Source organism: Lagopus muta, chromosome 1 (genome assembly GCF_023343835.1).
Source record: "Lagopus muta isolate bLagMut1 chromosome 1, bLagMut1 primary, whole genome shotgun sequence".
NCBI lineage: Eukaryota > Metazoa > Chordata > Aves > Galliformes > Phasianidae > Lagopus > Lagopus muta.
Genome location: NC_064433.1, coordinates 141,709,235 through 141,732,858, shown reverse-complemented (window position 1 = coordinate 141,732,858; position 23,624 = coordinate 141,709,235). Strand labels below are relative to the sequence as shown.

At 36.4% G+C, this 23,624-nt stretch overlaps 1 protein-coding gene across 6 annotated transcripts in view; it reads right to left on the bottom strand.

Annotated features, from left to right (window-relative positions):
- The window catches only part of FGF14 (fibroblast growth factor 14), a 390,756-nt gene that overhangs the window by 217,385 nt on the left and 149,747 nt on the right, over positions 1-23,624 (bottom strand). For 2 of the 6 annotated variants that reach the window (XM_048929450.1, XM_048929423.1), the window contains exon 1: positions 23,374-23,618. The exons of 3 other annotated variants lie outside the window; for them this stretch is intronic. In XM_048929450.1, coding sequence (XP_048785407.1) covers positions 23,374-23,376 — 3 coding nt within the window. In that variant the 5' untranslated portion in view covers positions 23,377-23,618. Of the gene's footprint in view, positions 1-20,277; positions 20,339-23,373; positions 23,619-23,624 lie in introns of those variants that run through there. One more of the 6 variants, XM_048929439.1, reaches the window with a different exon arrangement.

Below are 23,624 nucleotides of genomic sequence, written 5' to 3'. Positions count from 1 at the left end.
TTGTTCTGGAAGGCACTAAAACATCAGCATTGGTTGCTACATATTTTGAAGCATTTAAGAAGATATCAGGAATAATCTAGTCCACCGCTGCCGACTAATAGAAACTAATGAGAAGAAATACATGAAATAGTTATTTTTATTCAGTGGCCTGCATCTTTCTTGCACTGAAACACAGTTAAGAACTTTGTCCTTATGGTCACATTCATTCAGCTGTATTAGAGAGGAACTCTCACCTACCTTAGATTCCTAAATACAGCTATGGAAAGAACTACTTGGTGAGATTTGCAAGAATCAGTGGGAAGTAAAGGTCTGTTTCTTATCAAGAATTCGACTTACTATCTAGTGAGAATTGTTTTAAAAGAAATCTACTGGCAGTGGAATTTTATAGGGCAGTCTTAGAAAGATTTTACATAAACAGGCTAATGTGGTTAATAACCTCCATCACCAAAAAATGCCATTACTCTCTCATTATTACTACAAAAAAAAAAAAAGAAAAAAAAGAAAAAAAAAAAAGAAATCCTTAGTGCACACCACACTTGAGAGCATGGATGGAACTGCAGGACAAATGGATGGATAGTCTGATTATCCACTGATTCTCTTCATTCTGAGTTTTCACTAGTTAATTCTCCACAAGAGAGATCACTGAGTCAACTGCACGCTGCAAAAGTAAAAAGAAGACTGAAGCTGCAAGTCCTTTGGGGCTTGAGTGATGATTAGACTCTGAGTTAGATTTCATCAGCTCTGGTTGTTCATAATAAGCATGAAAATAAAATGTATCATCTTGTACATAAACATAGTCACTGTACATCACTGTATGGATTTTTAGCTTTTCCCAGTGGTCAGACTGCTGATCAAAATCCAAGGAGAGCACACTTCAAAAAGAAACAGAACTATTAAAAAAATAAAATGTACTTACAAATCAATGGATATATGACCTCATTTTTTCATTTACACATTTTTTTTTCCACCCTCCATCTCCTTGGACAATGGCAAGAATCTGAGTCTGACCTCATGGGTCATACCACTAAATGGAAACTAATTCTCACCAGATTTTCTCCCAAAGAAAAGATTTTTCCAATCAGCCAGGAGATCAAAGACATTTGTGAGAGCTGTCTTTTACTCTTGAAAAAAAATTCGTCATTTTTTATGATTTGAAAAGTATTACACTGAGCCGCTGCTTATGAATCCTACTTGACTGTATAGATACTCAATCCTATTTTCAGAAACATGACAGTGAGAATCATGCTTAGTTATTAAGCAATCCATTGACACCCATCAATCAAACAAGCAGAACAACTCAGAAGTTCATATACCCCAGGAAGATGTTCTTGATTTGAGACCTAGCCTTGGATGCGGACTCCATTTCTTGCTTTTCTATAAACCACTCAAGATAATTTATTGCTACAAATCCAAAAAGTAACTGAGAGCATTATAGCACCAAACTTCTGAAGCCCAAATCTTAAAATGTCTGGGCCTGAATTCATAAAAGGTTTTTAAAATTAATCCAGTAAATATTTGGTAAAAGAACTAGCTATCTTAAACTAAGCATGTCTAAATGTCAGTGTTTAAATAATGTCTAATTTGTTAAAGCTCAGTGAAAGAACAGAATAGAAAATTCAGAGCTAGATGCACAGGTGAAGCACAAAACACACAAGGAGAGTTAAAGACAAGGCAAGGGATTCATGTTCCGAGTGGGAGCTCAGCAAAAGCTTTGCAGTAGGAAATACAAAAAAACAAGAGACGTAAGTTCATCTTTCTCAGAGTTTCAACTGCCAGTCTTCTTGAAACCCACATCCCTGATCTCATTTGCCAGCAATGTCCACAGACAATCTTTCCAAGATATGAACAAGGAGCAGCAGAGGGCACTTTATTTCCCCTTCTTTATATAGTTGCAGTAATAGATCCCAAAGTGAACTCCAGATTGAAGTGTCTCACAACCTATGGGACCAGAAGCACAGGTTGAGATTAAGCTGTCTCTTTTGAGGCCCGCTACAGTACAGACAGCACTGACAGAACAAGACCCCAACATAGCTGCCTAACAGCTGACTATGCCCCAAAAACTCAATTATTAGATAAAAAAATTTATTATTAACATTGACCAGTAAAGCTACAGTTCAAAAACAACAAGCATAATTGAAAGAAAAATATCTAGGAAAATGAAAATTCAAAACCTAAATTTTGAATTTCCTTATATCACACAGTCAAATGCATATTCCACACCGTGAAACAAGAGAGAAACTTAGCCACTTTTCTCAGCCTCCTGCCAAACTGTCTGTTGCACAGCCAGCACCATCTAGGGGGGAAGATGTTCAAGCAGGAGCCCATAGTTTTACACAGGGAGAAATCTCTGTAAGGATAGTTTCAGATTGCAGTCTATATAACCAATAGATCCAAAGTTAAAACATTCCCTTCTTTTTTCCTATTCTTAAATTTGGTTATTTTGCATATTTAGCAGAGGCTTTACAAAGTATGCTCAGTAGATTATTTCTTCCTCTCTCTCTTTTAGTAAGGAAAATATAACTAAATAGAAACAATAAACATTTGAGAGAACATCTCCACTGTTTCTAAAAGAAAAAAAAGTAGTTATAATGTTGTCATACATACTTCTTACCAGAGAAATGCTGGTTCAAAATTAGGCTGACTACATTTAAATTGTGCCTTTGAAGGCTTATAGGAAGTCCAAAATCATAGTCAATTAAAAAAAAAAAAGTTTCTAAAACAAACAAAGCAAATAGCAACAACGAACACTAACTTAAGGAAGGACATCACTTTTGTTCTTGATGTGCATATATTAAAATAAAATAGGTATGTATATATACATATATATATATATATATATATATAAAAGGATACACACATATACTAGATAATATACAAAAATAAGAGTAATCTGGGAATTTGTGCCATTAGACAGGGTAACACTGAAAATGCTTGACCTTTCTGGAAAAGAGCTGGAAAAGCTGCTTCCTCTTGTCTACCCCACTCGCTGGAGCCCACACAAACATTTTGCAGCACAGCAGGAGCTGCCACACCTTTGTTCTACATCACCTTTGGCATTTAAATGCAGGTAGGTATGAATCTGTTTCTCTGCTTCCTGACTCCAAGGTATGGGAAAATGAGCCCCTTACATTCTCCTTAGCACAACCTACTGCTTGTACTTCTGCAGTTTATCTTATTCACAAACATCCCATGCTTTAGACTATAGGTACTAAAACCTGAGTTACCTCAAAGGAGAATGGCATGAAAGCCACCCTCCCCCCCCCCCCCCCCCACACACCTCTACACTGCTTAGGATTCAAAAATGACAACAGGATGAAGCAGGAAACAAAAAGGTACCACTCAGCAGTTCATTTTCTTACTCTTGTTATATATATACATATATTTTTTAATTTAACTTTGACTACTGAAAGTTACAAACATTTTTTTAACAAAATGCATCTTAGCATAGAAAAAACAACCAGCTACCAGATTAAACTGGGCTTGCTCATTAGCTCATTGCTACTCATTGACAGATGTTTCTCTAAGCAATTGGTTCACTTACAGAAAATCTGGAAAATACAACCTCAGCCATTTGTTTTCTCCCCCACAGCACGGATTGACAATAGACTGTTCTAAAAGCTTACAGACGTGTTTACATGTACACAGAAATCCCATAGACTAAATAAATTCAAACAGTTCAATCTGCATTTAGGTTTAAAAATGAACTGAAAAATCAATAAGGAAATTAATAAAACATTTCCAGCATTAATTTTCTCTTAAATATTAGTTCAGTTCTCTCAGTAGAACTGATGCTTTCCCTCTTGAAGATGAGCATCTTTACTGCCTTCTTAAGCACACGCTCCAAAAAACATTACGTCATTGATTGCTAAACCCAGGGCTATTTGTGAAAGAGTGAGGTCAGTACACTGAGCTTAGTGTAGTAAGTAATTGAGGATGAGTTTTGGCAACAAGTGCTATTAAAGATTAAATCCATATGAAAAATGTTCTGACATTGTTTGGAGAGATGCTATACAAATAGAAGAAGTCTAGTTAAATCTAAAGCTTTTCACAAATATTGTACCAAACACTTGTGCTACAGGAATGATCCTAGAAAGAAAAGTATTTGAATGCCCTCTGTTTCAATAAATAATTGCAGCAGAGAAATTTCATATTATAATGATCACGTTCACAAATATCTAAAGAGTCCAGAAATGTCAATTCAGAATAAAGCTAATTATCCTTCAGGCATTCCAAAACTGGAGAATTTACACTGTTAGAACAACGGGATTCTGGAGTTAATGAAAGGTGGGAAACTTGCAAGACCTTACGCCCTTGGGCCACTGTAACTCAGTGTCAAGTTGTAGCTCTATTGGACTAGAGAGACAAAGCGTGTAATCATAGAATCATAGAATGACCTGGGTTGAAAAGGACCGTATTGATTATCTAGTTTCAACCCCTCTGCCACAGACAGGGTCACCAACCACCAGACCAGGCTGCCCAAAGCCACATCCAACCTGGCCTTGAATGCCTCCAGGGATGGGGCATCCACAGCCTCCTTGGGCAACCTGTTCCAGTTCATCACCACCCTCTGTGTGAAAAACTTCCTCCTAATATCTAATCTAAACCTTCTCTGTCTTAGTGTAAAACCATTCCCCCTGGTCTTATCACTATCCACCATTGTAAACAATCATGCCCCTGCCTTTATACACTCCCTAAGACATATAAGGAATTTTCTATTTGTATTGAAACAGTCATCTGAAAAAAAATCTGTCTATAACTAATCTGTCCAAAGTAGTTATTCATTTAAATCTCCAATAGTGTTTATTCTGTTATACTAGGAAAAAACAAAAACAACAACAAAAGAAAAAAAAAAAACACAACCAAAAACACATTGGCACTCACTTAGGCTTCAGTATCAAGTTTAAATAGGGGCCTTCACTAATTCTGGTGGAGATCCTGCATGCTCGTTGCAAGACTGGGTCTGTATTTGTTGGATATTATAGGAACCAATCTCCAAACCCAGTTTTCTTCACATAGAACTCAGAAGAATCTCAATGGCGAAATATTTTTTTTCTGTCAGAGTAATGAAAAACTAAATCTGCACTCTGATCTCATTGTTGATATTTTCTGAGAACAAACAATGCAGATAGGTTAGTTCTTCCCTTCTAGATGAAAAGTAGGTCTTCACTCTAACTGGACATCTTTGGAAAACACTTTTTCCCATTCATTTTCTCTGTCATTAAAATTTTGTGCTTCTCTCTGAATTTCTAATTCTTTACTCTTCTTATATAGGAAAGCTAAGTTCTATTTATTTGTTTGTTTGTTTGTTTGTTTGCTACAGTTTCTTTTATTTTGCAATTCACTCAGGAGACAATCAATTCTCACACTGCTGGGTCCAGCATAACAGCAGAACGACAGAAAAGGAAATGCATTCTCAAACCCTAGACTATGCTTTTATTGTCTTTTAAATCAGTTTTTACTGGACGTACAAAGCTAGGTGTTCAAAGCTATAACATTTCTTGAAAACAGCAAGTTATGTTTTTCAGGGGGGAGATAGCATCCCCAACAGTGTGAAAGCTTTATGCCTACAATACCCTCTCTAGAGAAAGGAACATTTCAGGCACAATGACAGTGAGATCTTAATGGGAAGAAGATTACACTTCCACTGGGTATTGTTAGTATAGGGCTTTCTGTGTCTGAAGATAACACAGTATTTCCAACTCCTAGATTACCTTCAGACAGGTTAGTTATTTACCACAAAAACAGTAAATTCTGTAATAACAGTGTTAATCCTGAAAGTTTAGTCATAGCTGTCTTTAGGCTCGTTCATAGTATGCACAGTTCACATAGAATTAAATATTTTCTCATTGAAAATAGTTAAACTTCAGTACTTCCATGCTTTGCAATAGTTAATACTCCTAAACAATTTTCACACATTATAAGGAATAGTAAGAGTTTATCATACGCTGATGTAGAAAGCACTAATATCATTTTCACCAAGGCCATCACATACAAAGGGTTTCATTTCATCGGGTATTTTTCCACTTGGACTTCTTGGCAACTTTATTAATATATACAAGAATCTTAGAACTAATTCCCTTCATAGGAAGGCTTAATTAGAGGATGTAGTCGTCGCATGCATCCGGGGGGATTATGTGAACCAAGAACCTCCGGGGCAGAACGCACAATCTACACACTGAGAAAGACCCAATTACCCCTATGCACACCTATACAAAGAAAAGCCCTGTTACTCTGACTGTAAAATGTAACTGATTATATGAATGAATTACCAGTACAAATTTTACTTCTTACACAGAGATTTAATGAGCTATAAAAAAACATGAGAGATCTTGGAAAAAGATTGCAGTTTCTAGTTCTGTGATATTGCTGAACTCTGATGACAGGCTGGCTGAAAGATGAGGGCAGTGCCTCTGTTCTGAATTTTTAGTACTGCTGCCACCAGACACATGCTACAGATTTAATGTGTCATGTTATTTGAAACTACGTACACATGCACACACACAGAAAATGAGAAGTGCAATTCTGGTGTAATGCTGTACATGTCAACAAATAGTACTTGCAATCACAAGCTCTCACCCTTCCAAAACTCCCTTTGAAAATTCTACAAGCGCATGGAATTATTTTGATAGCACTTCATCTGTGACAACAATACAAAATATGCTCATTTCTCATAAAAAGAGAAAATAAAACATGTCTCACTATTTATCTTTTTTTTGAATTAATATTACTTAACAGAGACTAGAATACAGACATGAAATGAAAAGTGATCTATACCAATTCTACATCAGCTGTTTCAAGACTTCATAAAGGATCAATGACCATCCACCAGGATTTCTGCTGAAACAATAAGGCTGAAAATCTCACAACTGCATACTTTCAGTTTCCACAGATATTTCACATATTCTTCATTCCAAATCCAAATACCATCCTAACAATTCCCTTGAAAGACCAGACTGCAGCCAGTATCAGCTAACATACACAATCTAAAATCATGACATTCTGCCCGAGTACTAAATTAGCAGCAGCAATCCCTATCAGACTTCACATCAAATCTCAACTCCCTTCTCTATCCCACCATTCTCAAATAAAAAATCTGCAAATAGCAATCGAAAGAAAACCATTAAATATCAAATCCAGTGATATTATTAATGCTATTTCGTATTACCATAATTTCCTTCACCACATATATTATCTCATTACTGTCCAATGGTCAAATAATGCTCAGAGTTACTCTATAAATATATAATTGCATGCAGTTTTTCAGGTGTAGTGTTGTTTTGCCTTTTGTTTGTTTTTTTGTTTGTCTTATTGAGTTACTTACAGATCATTTGTATAAACCATAAGAAGAATTTTAAGACCATTGTTCACAGCACAGGCTTGTAGGATGATAGTTATTAGGTTGAACATGAATACAGCTGTGTACCTATACACCATGTTTCTACTAACCACTCACTGAAAAAATACATTACCAGAGACAACTTTACTTCAACAGTGGTAGCTGTCCAGCATCTTAATAACACTCTATTGGAGAATAAATTTAAATGTCCTGAGGAAAATGTGGTCCTCAGACACAATATCATCACTCAGACAACAGGATCTGGGAACAGGTGATATAATTCACCCTGCAAATGTGGGTTCAGCTCCTTCATAAAAGACGTTGTGTTTAGAAAAGAGGTTGAATCGAGTGCATTATGATAAAAGGAAGGGAAGAGGAGGGGAAGGGAGGGGGGGGAGGGAAGGAAAGGTCATTTAAAGCAAATGGAGGAGAAAGAGGAGACTTGCTTCTGCTTCAAGCCAACCAGCTTCATTCCCTGAACTAATAGGTCGCTGCTGTGAAGAAAGTGTATGATCTCACAACATGCTTCAATCAGAGTACTAGAGAACTCTAATTCTTCAGTATTGCATCTATTCAAGAATATTTATAGGCTCCCTCTACATGCTTATCCTCCCCTCTTTTTCAATAAAAAATACATTTCTCCAAGGTTGACTAACTGGAAAGGGAAACACAGACATCACTATTGGTAACTACAGCTACACTAGACTGCCAGCCTTGTGGGTTTGCATCCTTTCCAGGGTTTTAGGCTTTACAAGTGAGACACTGAAACTGAAGAAAAAGATAGGGACATTTATCATTTTACTTCAAATGTTTTCCAAAACATTATCCAAGGGATTGATAACTAAATTCATTGTGGAAATTAAAGCTGAAATGAAAGTGAAAGTTCGAAATGGAAGGTGGTTAGAGCTCTGGGTGACATATTCTCACCATAAATCTAAAGGAAGTCTGAGTCCACGTGCTGCATATAATTCCCTAAAGCTGGGAATTATAGAACTCTCAGGAGGAAAGTAGGACTGCCACTTCTCATCACGCGCTGCTTCCATGGGGAAAACTCTTTGCTCTCCTGCTTAGCTAAGACAACTTTTTGACCAATAGCAAATACTCTAAACTAAAACTAAATCCAAAACATACATGTATGGTATACTACCACAACTATTATCTTTGGAATATGCTTAACTTTTATGCGTAAAACCATGAGAGGCAAATTATCAGTGATATGAAAAACATTTTGGGGGGGTAAGTGATAGGAATATAAGGGAAGAATCAGACCTTTGTGAATGCCCCATCTCCGAAGAGCTTGAAAATTGCTTTTTCTACGACGAATCAAGAATATAAAAATCTTTTATAAACAAAGTGGAAAAAAACAGAATCAAAAGCCAAATATTTTTACTGAAAACTGATGTACAAAACAGTAGGTGAAATAATGTTGGAAAGTACACTGAAACCAGAAGCTATTCTGCTTGCTCAGAGACAATATGGACGTATGACAAATGTCTGCACTAGCAGTGCAAGATCACTGATGATGGGCACAGCAGAGCAAACACAAGCAACCAGTTGTTCATCCTGGACAGGAGCACATGGATACTAAAGTCCTTCCAAAGAGCTTTCTTCATTCTGGTATCTAAACTTATCATCTTTCTTCCCTGACATTGTGTTTTGATGAATATATATAGATGAAAACATTTCAAAATCAGGCAAACTGCTTATGTTACCTATTAATGAACATGGGGATTAGGGGGGGAGAAAGGGGGGAGGGGGTTGGAAATCATTGACTAGGCATTTTTACAGTCAATTTTATAAATAACACTTCTGACATTCAGTACATTCAATAGAGCTAACTCTCCCAGTGTGCATAAAAAGTAAGGAAATCCAACAAAACTCCAGCAATCTTTTCAAACGTAGATTTAACCTGACAGTAATCTTATAAAAAGGTTGGTAATTTCAGAGTTTTCTACCTAGACCCAAAAAGAAATAACATCAAATTGGGAATAGAAGCACTGATGCATGGTTAAGCAAGAAGATTTTTCAAGCTTTTTAAAAAATAATTTTGCAGCTAATTGAATGCATAATACATTATATATATATATATTTTTAAATAACATTAGCGAATGTTTGATTGCTAAGAAACAGTTTTCATTTAAAAAAAATATGGGAAAGTAATTCAAGTTAGTTATTTTGGCAATTTACAGAATGTGTTATTTCATTAATTCAAAAAAAAATCATTAATGCAAGAATGTCAATATATCAGATCTTAATAATGTAGCTTGCCAACTTCTTTTGATTCACTGAGAGCTTTCTGTTTAATTTTTGCTTTCAAACAGCATCATTTTGGAAAGATTTATAGCTCTTTAATTTTTGCCTGAAATACATTCCCAGATCTCAGTAGAAGTATTCATGCCATTAAATGTAGAGCACATGCATATATCTTTTGCAGGACTAGGATCCGATTCTCAAAATAAGATCCGAATTCAAGTATTAAGTCAATATTTAAGCAGAGAGAAAAAGGATGCCAATTGCCTGTATGGGTCATTCAGTTTTGAGAATGTACACTCAGGAAGAAAGTGGGGAGGACCTTCTCTTTAACAAAGAGTCTAGGGAAATTTTTTAAGAGGAGATATATTCTCGGTAAGGATTGGCAAACTGAATTTGTGGAAAAATTAAAAATCATATGTCAGAGAATGTTTGACTTTTTTAAAGCAATTCGTATTGTCACCTCACCACCTGAAAAAACATACATTGTTCTGTTGTTTTGTTAATTTTTGTGGAGATAGGCACATTGTTAATTGAAAGTGCAGAGAAAATAATAAAGGCAAATGCTGTACTGAAAGCAAAAAAATGAAGAAACCTGATTCCTTGAGGTTCAAAATCCTAAGTAGGACGAAGGAAAAAAAGACAGAATTATTTTTCTTTGGAGCCATAAACTTCCCTAACTTAGCTTTGGTAATTTAGAACTTATATATCTATTGCTGAGGTACAGATCTTTATTCAAAGACCTAACTTAAGGTGACTGTCGTTCCTTTACAATAACTGCAGATATAGTCAGCATATCCAACAGGGGCAGGAAGCATCACTGCACCATAATCAATCATGCATGCTGGTCAGCTGAATAGCTGTCTCTGATCCACCTACATACCTGCATTGACTGTAAGAAGCCTGTAGATACCATCTCCAGGCAAAATAGCATCCTCTTGGATCTGAGTCACATTCCTCATCAGTTTCACTTCAGGATTCTACTCTAAACCTCTCAAGGAAAGTTCATCAGAAATAGGATGAACTGTAATGTGAGGGTATCTTTTTTGCTCCAAGAACATCAAGGCAGTGTTTGCTGACTGACTGTGGAACTGACATACTGTATGAGACGCATCAGATAGTAGAAACAGTGCTATCAGAGCACTGCTAACAGAGCAGCTAGATAAATCTCACTGCATGTCCCAAATAGATGGTCTTTGGAAGGAGTCTGTGCTTCTGAGATGCTATTCCAAACCAGTTTTCCTTCTGAGGCCCAATGTAACTTGACAAGAAGAGCAGTGGATGTGCAAGCTTAGCTCACTTTTGTGACCACAGGTACCCAAAATAACTCAGAAGTAAAAACAGAAAACTGACAGAAGTTAACTACCAGAACTGTTTTTTCTGCTTACAGAACATGAAGACATGAGAATATGAAGACATAAAAACATGAAGATACAAGGGAGTGACCTGTTTTCTCTGTCAACGAGTAACTTTGTCATCAAATGCATTTACTCAGAAAGGCAGAATAAGCCTCAGCACTTTGGTAATAGTACAATATCAGTGACAACTTGAAGGTGCAAAAGCAATGGCCACTGCATATTCTATGAAGAAATATAGATCTCGTCCTAAAAGACCGATCAAGTTTAGCATGCACCTCCAAAAGAGAGCAGTGAAGGTACAAGCAGCTTAATGCCAAATCCCTAGTAACTTGGGGAAAGGTGACTCTGGCAGAGATATTTCAGTAGTGGGTTAAAGCAGTGTGCAGTATACTGTTGTTCAAGCTGAAGAACTTTAACAGAACTTGACTGAAACTCTGAAACTCCTTCTATTATGAGGACTCCATTAGGACTGCTACATGGTTTCTTGGGAAAGGTTTATGGCCCTGTTGGGAATGAAATGGGGTCATGGGATATAAGAGAGGCAGGGAAGGGTCTCAGGAGTGGCTGAATAGGACAGAAAGATCTGTTGCTACCCTAAGGGTCCTGAAAAAGCATTTTTGTCAAGGAAGTTCATCACATTCTGGTATGATATAGTCCTATTTTCACTTCTGAAATCAGTGGACATTGCAGTTCAAGGAGACACTGCTGCATAGGGAATCTGTCTCTGTCTCTATGGAATAGCTCATCACATACTCTCATCACCACATCTGTGTGTGAAAAGTGAGCCTTCCTAATGAACTATGGCCAAAAAGAAAGGGACACAAATCAAACTGAATGGGTGTGGGCAGATCCTGTTTTTAAGTCAGCTTAAAAATTTATGGTATGCCATTTTAACAAAATACTGTATCTCCTATGGAAAGAAAAATCTTTCAAAGAAAGCAGTACCTGCAGAGTTTCTGCAGCCACCAGCATATTTCAACTGCCTGAAACCTTGCACTGCTGTATTACGAATTCATAGTGTGATACTTTGGGGAGAGCTGAAACGAACAAAATATTTAGGTTCCATGTCTAAAGAGAACTTTTGAAGTCACCACAGTTTACTATTCTACACTGGTTAATAAACTAGCAGTTCTATAAATGATCAACCAGTGCAGTTGGTAACTTGGAATATATTTAGTAAAGATGAGGGTATATCTATCCTCTGTACATCTGGCTCCACTGAACCCTTAGGAATTTTATGTTTGGATCCTGTAGCACAGAATTTCACTGGATATTGTTTGTTCATACAGATATTGAATTCCTGACTTTGAACTTTTATTTTTGTGTTTGCTCAAGTATTTTTCAAATGCACAAAAAAATTCAAACCGTAAGTACACACTCATTATATACATTGTTCTTGGTACTGGAGGCATCTACAGCAGTGCAAACTAAAGCAGTACAACTCGAATTTCTAGCAATGTGGGGAGTTATATCATTTCAAACTTGAGTAAAAAAATCATAAAAATGCATGCCTTTGGTATAGTTAAAATGCAATCTGGTGTCCTGAAATCTCCTAATTAGAACATAAATTATTATTTTTTTCTATTAGTCTTATTTGAAAAATGTAATTTCCTTACAACTACCAAAAGGTAGAAAACTCATATTACAATAGCATAATCAGCAGACTCTGCCAGTTTGAAATCTTACAGAAAATATTGTAGGCTTATACCTAGGTGACTTGAGGGGGCTCAGTTGTTAGAGTACACAAACATCAAGTCAAGCTGTATAGAAATGCAGCTCTACTATAGAATGATCCAAGAAGAATTTTAATAAAACCTGCACTAACTGTAATAAAAATCATCACTGTAACTGTTACATGGCAAGTTAGTGCCGCTTAGTTGGCAGCAATTTGTTAATCCAAAGTGGTCAAACTATTATGAATTATGTGGCTGTACTCATGCACTTACTTCATGTAATCACTACTGATAATCATTATTTCATAAATGATAGTTAAGATGGAAAAAGCGGCCTCTCCCACACAAAATCTTCAATGCCTAGGTCACTACAGAATATTTCTGACAGGGAGCAATCACATTTCATATAACTTTTATTACAAAATGTTTGCAAAGAAAAGTGCTTTGAAAATGATGGTGCCAAGTACTACTAGGCAAGACAAAATCACAAAAATGGCAATGCCAAATACTACCAAGTAAGGCAAAATTACAAAAATTACAGGTGAGAGAAAAAGCTTTCAAAAATCTTCTAAATGTCACTATTATCTCAATTGAGAGAAGGAATGCATCTACTCGGATGCATAAAAGGTCCTAAATACAATTGCTATAATATATATATAAATAAATAACAAAGATGCCTGATGGATGCTTTTACTATGTCCTTGAATAATCACTCATGCAAAAGATTTATCTGCTGTACATGGATAAAGACTATTACCTATAACACATTCTAAAAATCTGAAATAGTAAAAGCAGAGCTGAATTTGGGAATCCAACCCTCACATATACCAGAAAGACTTTGGACAGATTGAGAGATATTAATTAGAGCAATACCCAGAATATTTAATCTGAACCACAAGCAGTCCTGTTTAGTGATATAGTTCTCTTTCTGTCATTTGCAGCAGAGTGGCAGTTCTGATTTTTGTCGTCTATTTGTAGTGCTGGTAGCAATGCAAACAAGCTGGGAAAAGCCAGTTCTCCTTAGCTACATCTGAGCTGTAGGGCACTCTCAGGGAACAACTAGTGTTCCACTCTCCCACAGCCCTTCTCCAACAGCCTCCTTATCCAGCATCCCAGCCTGCTTTATAGTGGAGGAAAGAGAGGGAGGACAGAAGACAGAAAGTGGAGAGAGTAAGCATCCTCTTTGCATCTCCACTGTGTTTCTGGGGTGCACCTGGGATGCACCCCTTGGAACTCAGAGTTCTCACAGTTTAGATGGACACCCGCTCAGATATCAGCTGTCCCATGATCCTTCATAAATGCATGTGTTTAAAAATGGAGTCCCTTTCAAACATCGTGTACCAGCGAGGGCATAGACTGGCACATGACAAGGTTACAGAATTTTAGTCCTGTGGGCAGTTCAATATTCTCACTGTTCTCTGTATCACAGCAGCAGTACTGACAGTGATGGTGTTGGATCTCTTGCACTGCACTGCATGCAGATACACAAGATGGCAGTTTTCCACCCAGGAAGATTTTGTGTTCTAAATATAGATGAGATCCCATTTATAAATAGCAAGAGAATAATGTGGCTAAATAGCCTCCTTTGCCAGCGTCATAATGATTCAAAATTGCATCAATGGAAACAGAGAAAATTATCAGCGTTGCCTTAAACCTTTGTATGTTATGTTGGAGAACTTGTCAATACGACTCTGTTCCTAGCAGTTTTATTCCTGTAGCTAGTTGGAAAGAAAGCAAAATAAAGCATTCCCAAAGAAAAATCATATGAAATAGAAAGGTTGTGAGGATTAAGATAAAAAGTCTAACATTGAAGGTACTGCTTATGTAACCACTGAGATGATGATCTTAGAGGTCTTTTCCAGCCTTTGTGATTCTATGATTTATGAAAAGAGAAGAGAAGAGAAGAGAAGAGAAGAGAAGAGAAGAGAAGAGAAGAGAAGAGAAGAGAAGAGAAGAGAAGAGAAGAGAAGAGAAGAGAAGAGAAGAGAAGAGAAGAGAAGAGAAGAGAAGAGAAGAGAGGAGAAGAGAGGAGAGGAGAAGAGAAGAGAAGAGAAGAGAAGAGAAGAGAAGAGAAGAGAAGAGAAGAGAAGAGAAGAGAAGAGAAGAGAAGAGAAGAGAAGAGAAGAGAAGAGAAGAGAAGAAAAGAAAAGAAAAGAAAAGAAAAGAAAAGAAAAGAAAAGAAAAGAAAAGAAAAGAAAAGAAAAGAAAAGAAAAGAAAAGAAAAGAAAAGAAAAAGAAAAGAAAAGAAAAGAAAAGAAAAGAAAAGAAAAGAAAAGAGAAAAGAAAAGAAAAGAAAAAAGAAAAGAAAAGAAAAGAAAAGGAAAGGAAAGGAAAGGAAAGGAAAGGAAAGGAAAGGAAAGGAAAGGAAAGGAAAGGAAAGGAAAGGAAAGGAAAGGAAAGGAAAGGAAAGGAAAGGAAAGGAAAGGAAAGGAAAAGGAAAGGAAAGGAAAAGGAAAGGAAAGGAAAGGAAAGGAAAGGAAAGGAAAGGAAAGGAAAGGAAAGGAAAGGAAAGGAAAGAAAAGAAAAGAAAAGAAAAGAAAAGAAAAGAAAAGAAAAGAAAAGAAAAGAAAAGAAAAGAAAAGAAAAGAAAAGAAAAGGACAAGACTTTCATATTTTCTAAGTGGAACTCCCCTACAGATTCCTTTTCCTTAATGGTTGGATACAGATTGCCATACAACCTCATTTCAATGAGTTGCTCAGTAGAAAACTGCTGGTCTCCATTATATTGCTGAATCTTACACAAGCATAGTTAAATGCCACGTAAATAACAACCCCAAGCAAATTTCACCAGATGGTTTTTTCAAAGACATGTGTAGGCATCCAGAAAGCCCACAAAGATAGCATTCATAATGGGCATAGTTACTAAGCATACCTCTAGAAGCAGTATAAATATGAACAGCAATGCAGAAAAACAGCTAAAAAAGGAATAGATCTGATTTATCATTGTGCCACTTGAGTTCCACGTGACTTTAATTCCAGCAGTTTTCCCAGAAACCATTCCAATTGAGTTCTGGTGGACAGAGAGCAGTTTTAGGCAGAGTTATAGAAATAAATCAGATCCTCTATCAACTGCTATTATAGATTTCTCCCTGTCTAAAAGGAAATATGTCCCTGTCCAAGAGAAAATATGAGACATTTTTTAGACTAACTGCAAAATCTCATCTTCCTAGTGATCACCGCAAATTAAAAAGAAGAGTAAGATGTTTTCAGGGCCAAAAGAAAGTGGAAAATGTTGGTTTCATTATTAAAGTTGTGACGTGGGGTACACATCTAGGGAAATAAAGCATAACCTTGCAAAGCAAACGTGTGCAGATACTCTGAGAGCGTGACAGCTGATGGTGGATGATGCTACAGCCCCCGTCAGGAAGCTCTGCATTCCATTAAAATAACAAAATCCCAACCCAGTATGACTTGCAGGTTGTCTGGAAGCTGTGACAGGCTCAGGCTTGCTATGGAGGCTGAAGCAGAGACATGCCATTCCCAGAAAGCACCTTGCACTCTCCTTAGTCCCTTTGCAAAAGTAGAATATCTTCTTGTTCTAAGGAGCTCTTTGTCTCTCCTAAGACCTTATTGTTCTTTTTATTATAATTATTTTTTTATTTACCATGTTCAGTAGGTGTCTAGACGTTTGTGAAGAATGTATGATAGCTCATTTCAACTGCACTGAAATAAAAATTCTCATTTCTAATGCATGCTGATAAACACAGGTTTTTGTTGAAATGAAGTAATGTACATTACTTTTAATGTAATTAAATTAACAGCATTTAAACATAGCAAATATCATACAAGAGTCTTTGTAAGGGAATTTCTGACTTGACACTAAAGAAAATTATTAACCTTATATTTAGAGATTCTGGAAGCAAACCACAGTCAGACAAAGTAAAATAGAAAAGGAAATAAATAGTACTGTTAATTCATGTAAAAGCGCAGAGTTCTCTCTGTAAGTGCAATTGAAATGATTTTCTAAGAGAATTTCTTTTTTTCTTTGTAACAGCATAAAATATTTCTAATGAAATTAGCAAACATCATCAAGACTTGTACCATAAAAATCAGTTTTAGAGAAAAGAAATGGATGTCATTAAGATTTTCAATATTTACTCAGAGAAGCGCTAAGGGAAAAAAACAGTGTGCACTTGCTTGTAATATATTACAGTATCACAAGAGAAAAAAATTTTCTTCTGAGAGCCTGTCTTCTATTACGCTTTAGTCCCCCGGATAATAAGCTGGTATAAATTGCATTTTTAACTTACTCTGAAAATAAAAATATCTCCCAGTTCTATTTTTTTTTCTATAGAATTATGGCCTGTGCACATTTGCCTTATTGGCAAAAAGCTGTTCTCCTGGTTCATCCACGCCATAATCTAAAAAAATAAAAATAGATGCATGGATGAGCATACAATACATCATTATTTTTGGTCAGGGTTTATTTTTGTTTTTGTTCGCTTTGTTTTTTTCCCCAGTGATTAGCTTGAACTTACAAACCAAGACAGGAAATAAATAAAAATACTGAAGATATGCTTTCTGCACTGGAACAAATAGTACCATGGAAATCCCATGAGAAATGCATGGAAAGACCAATTTCTTTTTATTTTGTGTCATGACAATGTAATTCTGAGAAACTGAAAGGAATAAGAGTTTCAACCTTGGACAGCAGTGAGAACTGTTACATGGCATTGAGGTCCTGGGTGATTAGGTACATTTTAGAAGGTCTTGCATCTTGTTTGCCAAAATGTTGCTAATATTTGACATTCCTAGTGGGAAAACTATATGTGATATTTCTTAAAGCCACTAGCTAGTTTATAAATATTGTGCATGTGCAAGAAAGGAAAAGAAATGCAAAATTAAAAACAATAACCTGGTACCATTGGTCACTGAAAGAAACAACAGGCCACAGCTGTTTTCTCTTTTCTAAAAACAGGATAATTGTTAACTTCTTAATCAACAACTCAAGTGCTTAACGTATAGTAGATAGCATTAGGAATTTTTATAGCAGGGATTACATAAATTAATAACTTAACTTCATATATGGGCTGAAAATGTATAAGATTAAGTGGTGGTAGAGTTGACCTGCATTCTGATCAGTTACTGGTAATTGAGATATCCAATTAGCATTCAACAAGATACAGCTGTGTCAGTGGCTAATGTAAGTGTACTCAGTGAATATTTTACAAAGCTGTCACAAGGAAAAAAATATTGAGAGAGATCTCTGATGATCTCAAAGGAAATGGACTTCTGACCACAGAGAAGAGAAATGAGACTCAGAAGAAGAGAGCTGTAATATAATCACAGCCCTGCTGAAAAAAGCTTGGGAGTACTGGAGGATGGCAAGCTGGACATGAGCAAGAAATGCGTCCTCACAGCCCAGCAAGCCAACCATATCCTGGGCTGCATCAAAAGCAGCGTGGCCATCAGGGTGAGGGAGGTGATCCTACCCCTTTGTTCTGTGCTGGTAAGACTTCAGCTGGAGTACTGCATCTACCTGTGGACTCCTCAGTACAGGAGAGACTTGGAGCTGTTGGAGTGAATCCAGAGAAGGACCATTAAAATGATCTAAGGGATGGAACACCTCCCCTGTGAAAACGGGCTGAGAGAACTGGGACTTGTTCAGCCTGGAGAAGAGAAGGCTTTGGGGAAACCTACTAGTGGATTGTCAGTAGTATCTAAAGAAGGGCTAAGAAAGAAGGGGTCTATTAACAGGAGCTTTTGTGATAAAACAAGGGGAGATTATTCCAAAATAGAGAGGGGAGATTTAGATTGGATATAAGGAAGAAGCTTTTAACAATGAGGGTGGTGAAGCACTGGAATAGGTTGCCCAGAGAGGAAGTGGATGCTCCCTCCTTGGAGACATTCTGGGTCAGGCTGGAAGGTTCTCCGAGCAACCTGATCTAGATGTAGGTGTCCCTGTTCATTGCAGAGGAATTGGACTAGATGACAGAGGTGCCTTCCAATCCAAATGGATCTGTGACTCTACAAACGCCCTTACTTTTTCTTTTTTTTAAATAGCAGTAAGAATATTTTTTCAGGATTTTTTTAGTTTACAGTTCCCTCATTTATTGAAATAAATAAATAAATTGAAAATCGGATATTGAAATAAATGCTTTTTTCTTTCTCCCATTCTGTACTCTGTTTTCTCCTTTGCTCAGGGATGCCTACTCATTTTAACGTTTGCCACTGAGAGTTTGAGGGTGCCTTATAAATGTCTTGAATGAACAGTCACACAAAAAAATTGCTATTCATGCAAAGAAACATAAAAGGAAAAATAAATAACAAAACAAAAAATGAAGTAGGGAAAAATAAATTGTGGGATTAAAGGTTATTTTCTTAAAAAAAAAAAAAAAGGAAAATATAAAATAAATTATTAGAGGGTTCAAGTCATAGTATTTCTAATGATCAAAGCCAGCAATGGCAGCATGATCAATGATCAAAGTTTCACAAGATATTTAATTTGACATGCAGCTTTACTTTTTCTTTTTTTGAAGTCATAGCATATGTTATCTGTGTAAGTGCATATTCTCATTGAAAAAAAAAAATATATATATATATATTCACTTAATGGTTAAATTACAATCCATTTTTAAGCAGTTTTTATGTTTAATTTGAATGTGCTCAAGATAAAAACAAAATCTAGACAAAAACAAAAACAAAAACAAACAAAAAACCCCACCAAAATCTAGACAAAAAAACCCAAAATCTATTACTTTTGTCTTATTGTTTATGTCAGCATTCAGTGGTGGTTGAATGACCTCACAACTACTATTTTGCAAAACATAATATTCTAAATGGTGCATAGCTCCATACCTAACCTTATCTTGCAGTAGATGCAAAGAAAGAGATTCCTTACTAACATTTTGTTGTTCTCAGAGAAACACTGAATTTGCAATAATACAATGAGATAGGACATATTAATCAAAGATACCAAGCATTCTTCAAAACAAAACCTATAAGCTCAGTTTATTATCATTCTAATATACACATAATTTATAAAGTACAATGATTTTTTTTCCAACAAGGATGATGACTAATATTTGCAAACCTAAAGCTGACTCATCATATGCAGCTATATTGACAACTCAGTGTTATTTTCTTTGTACTAAGAGCACAAACATTACCAAATGAAAGTGCAGAATGTTAAGAAGGAACAGTTTGTATGCTTTCCACTTCCAGATGATTTGAGCCCTCTATTTAGTCTTTTTGAAGTACACATTTTTGTCCTCCAGTCCAGTTCAAGAAATATTATAATCCATTCAACGTTCACAAAAGAGTTAAAGCAGAGAATCAAGTTCATGTTTCTCATCTACTGTCAACACAGCCTATGCCCTTGTACTGGCAAGTTTATATCTAAAAATGAGATGGGTCAGGGCTAAGGGTTTGTTATATAACACAGCTGAACACATATGCCTTTTTCTTTGAAAGCAACACTTTTTAGAATTTTTTTTTCCTGTGATTGAAATATGAAAATTAATGGGCTGCTGGCTACCAAAACCAGGAAACATATACCCCTTACTTTCTGTAATGGTTTGGTGGTGGTGGCGTGTGTGTGTTTGTTTTTTGTTATTTATTGGCTGGTTTTTGTTTGTTTGTTTGTTTGTTTGTTTGTTTGTTTGTTTTGGGGGTAACGGGGGAGAGAAGCAGCAGAAAATATAGTTTTGGGTTTTGATACCTGAAGTTCATGCATTTCTGCTAATGAGGTTTCTGCTCGTTTGTTGGTTCCTTTTTTCAAGCTTAAAAGAAAGGAATAATGTGGTCAACATTAATAGCAGATTTCATTTTTCAATGCAACACATTCAATCTTGACTGCTTGCACTCTTCTGCATTACTGGCTTTTATTCTTTGGTAGTCACATAAAGAAAACATCTTTTCTTCTCAGTATGAGAAAAGTATGAGGTATCTAGGAATAAAATCATCTCTTCTCAATCTCAATATTTATTTGTGTTTAAGCATCTTGTTAAAAGTGTATAGATTGACTAGAAGGGGAAAAAACTCAGTCATGTTGCTAGACACATGTAATTATTCATATGATAAATCCTAAAAATTTTCAAAGCCATCTTCATTGTGAATCCATTAGTATAATCCTTTTATAGAACAGAAGCCACCTGTAGATCTGAAGGAAAACAAGATTCATAGAGGAGGAATTAAGAGAAAAATGTAATCTCTCATACTGTTTGTGATACATCTAGATACATAGTCACAGGCACCTTAGCCTTATAAAGGAAGAAAAAGGCATTCTACTCTGGACAAGGCCAGAAAGGAGCACAGACTCCACAGGGAATAAGCTGTGTGTATCAGTGTGCTTCCCTCTGCGCCCAGCATTCTCTTTCAGCTTGGCTGTTAAGCCCATGGCCTTGCTCACGAGCAGAATGAGATACACACTTTGCTCAGGACTGATAAAAATCAAAGTATCACCAAGACAGATTATGACCACACCACTGTCTCAAACTGGGTGCTCAAGGAACTAATTGCAGACAGCTGGTTGAACAAGTGCCATTTGGGCATGCTCTAAATGCTATGACTATGAGTTAATGAAATAACCCTATAAACAGGACCTGCACAAGCTGATTGCATGACAGGATCTCCACTTAAGCAGAGACACTTATAAGTTACACCTGAACAGAGATCTCTTGTGGCTTGATGTCAAGACACTTTGCTGATACAGATATTTGGTACGTGACCAGTAGTTTTAAGCTTTGGTAGCTTTGTTAAGATTGTATCTTAGATGTGCATATTTAATCTATAAAACGCAATCAAGTCTAGGACAAAGAGTGGATTGACCCACATCTGCTTCTTACCTCTCTGTCTCAAGGAGTTTAGAAAGCAATGAAGTACGTTTTGAACCTCGTGATTCAATGGGAGGGCTTTCTGGATAACAATGTATGCTGTGAATAATCAACTGTACTTCACCATCTGTGATCTTGCTGTTTTATTTATGATTAAGCTTTGTTAAAACACTATATTCTATAAATACATTCTTGCTCCTCCCTGATGAATGTAGATTTTATCTGCAACACTGTCAGTTTTTCTACATCTGCAGTCTCTTTTCTTTCTTTTGAAAGTGAGAGACTGTCAGAGACTGTCTTTTGAACATTCTTGTTATACCATTTTTCCAACAGTGCTACATAATTCTTGATACTAGGAGTTCTGAACAACAAGCCCCATAGATTAACCAGTACTAAGATTGAATTATATTAACTTCACTAAATGCTACTGCTTCACACCCATTTGCGTTACTGAGAAGTTTTTATTCTATCCATTTAAACTCTGAAGCTTGTTTTAATAATGATATCTGAGTTATCTGCTTTATACCAACTTCCCTATTCATTTGGACATCCTAAATCAAATGGGGCTAACTGGCAGAGTTTGGCCACCATAAAACAGAATGCTCTGGTAAATTCAGTCAGGTGTTTCAGTTTCTTTTTCCCACAGGCCATTAAGACTCCTGGGGATCCTACAAGTCAAACCTGTAATAATCTCAATGAGTTACAACCAATATTCCAGGTGCAAGTGGGAAGGTATGGAATAATCTGAGACTTCCAGAATTACATACTTTTTATCAACAAGAAAAAAGATATAAAAGTCAACCCATTTAACTGATCAAAACATGACTAAATAAACTAGAACACAGGAAGTTCAGTATGAAAAGGGGAAAAATCTTACTTGCTTTAAAATTACAGAGCACTGGAATAGGCTGCCCAGAGAGGCAGTGGAGTCTCCTTCTCTGGAGATATTCAAAACTAATCTGGATGCTGTCCTGTAAATCCTATTGTGGGCACTTGCTATGGTAGAGAGATTGGACTAGATGATCTCCAAAGGTCCCTTCCAACCCCTATTCCATAATTCTGTGTAAATGCAGCATATATTCCCTGTCTAATCTGGCAGTTATAACAAGAGTAGAGGAAACAAAGGCTTAAAATTTCAAGCCTATTAGGAACATCTGAAAACCAGCACACTACAAATAATAGTTGCTTAGAGCAAGCTAAATGTGTTTGTGACAGCAAGTAACAAAAACATAGACAAGAAAAACACAATTAAATTTGATGTTCCATCATCAATACTCATGACCAGGCCCTTTGTTGGGCTCGTTATGGGACAATTGATGAAGAGACAAACCCACTACAGATTCACTGGAAAAGACATTCTCGCTGCAAAACAAAGAAAACTCAAGGGGGTACTTCGGGACCTTTTTACTTGTTGCAGATTCCATTATCAAGCTGTTTTGTTTGTTGTTGTTGTTTTTTTTTTTCCTCCTAAGGGAAGCCTGTAACTTGTAGAATGTTACTTCTTAACGATTTCAGTGACTTGACAGACTTGTTCACCTCCTGAGGATTCAAGTGAGAAATGCAATTGTAATCCTCTTGATACAGCTGAAAGAGTATCCATGAACCACTTCAGTTACACTGAACTTTTGCAAGAAGTATAGAAAGTACTGGTCATTGTGGCTGACCATGACTTTCTGCTGCAGAAAACAACTGCCAAGGGCTCTCAAAAGCTTAGCAGATTAGTGGAACTAAATGCTTTGCAATATGAGTAGGTTACAAAGCTGCTGCAAAACTAAAGCACCCCCACAAAACAAAATTTTGCTGATACATGATATAGTTGTATACATGCAACTATGTCTACAAAGTAAACTGTACAAAACAAAGCTCATTCAGACTAGATAAGGCATGATTTCCCGTGAAACTGGACTCGATAAAGAAAAACATTGACATAAAAAACTATAGAGAAAGCACGGTGACACCACTGGAGAGAAGAGTCCACCTACCATGTGAATATCCAGGCAAGGACTGATTTCCCTTTGATTGGCTTCTCCCTGCAAGTTTGCGTATGTTAATACACATTTTGATGTTCCCAAGTATTGCCAAGCACAACACTTTTATTATCGGTCTTTTCCAGCTTTGATTAGAAACAAAGTCAGCTCTGTTCTCTTGTGAAAGCAGAACAGGCGTTGTTTTATTGCGTGTAACAGATTGATGGGGAATGCAAGCAGCTCAACAAGCCAATGCTATAAGAGCA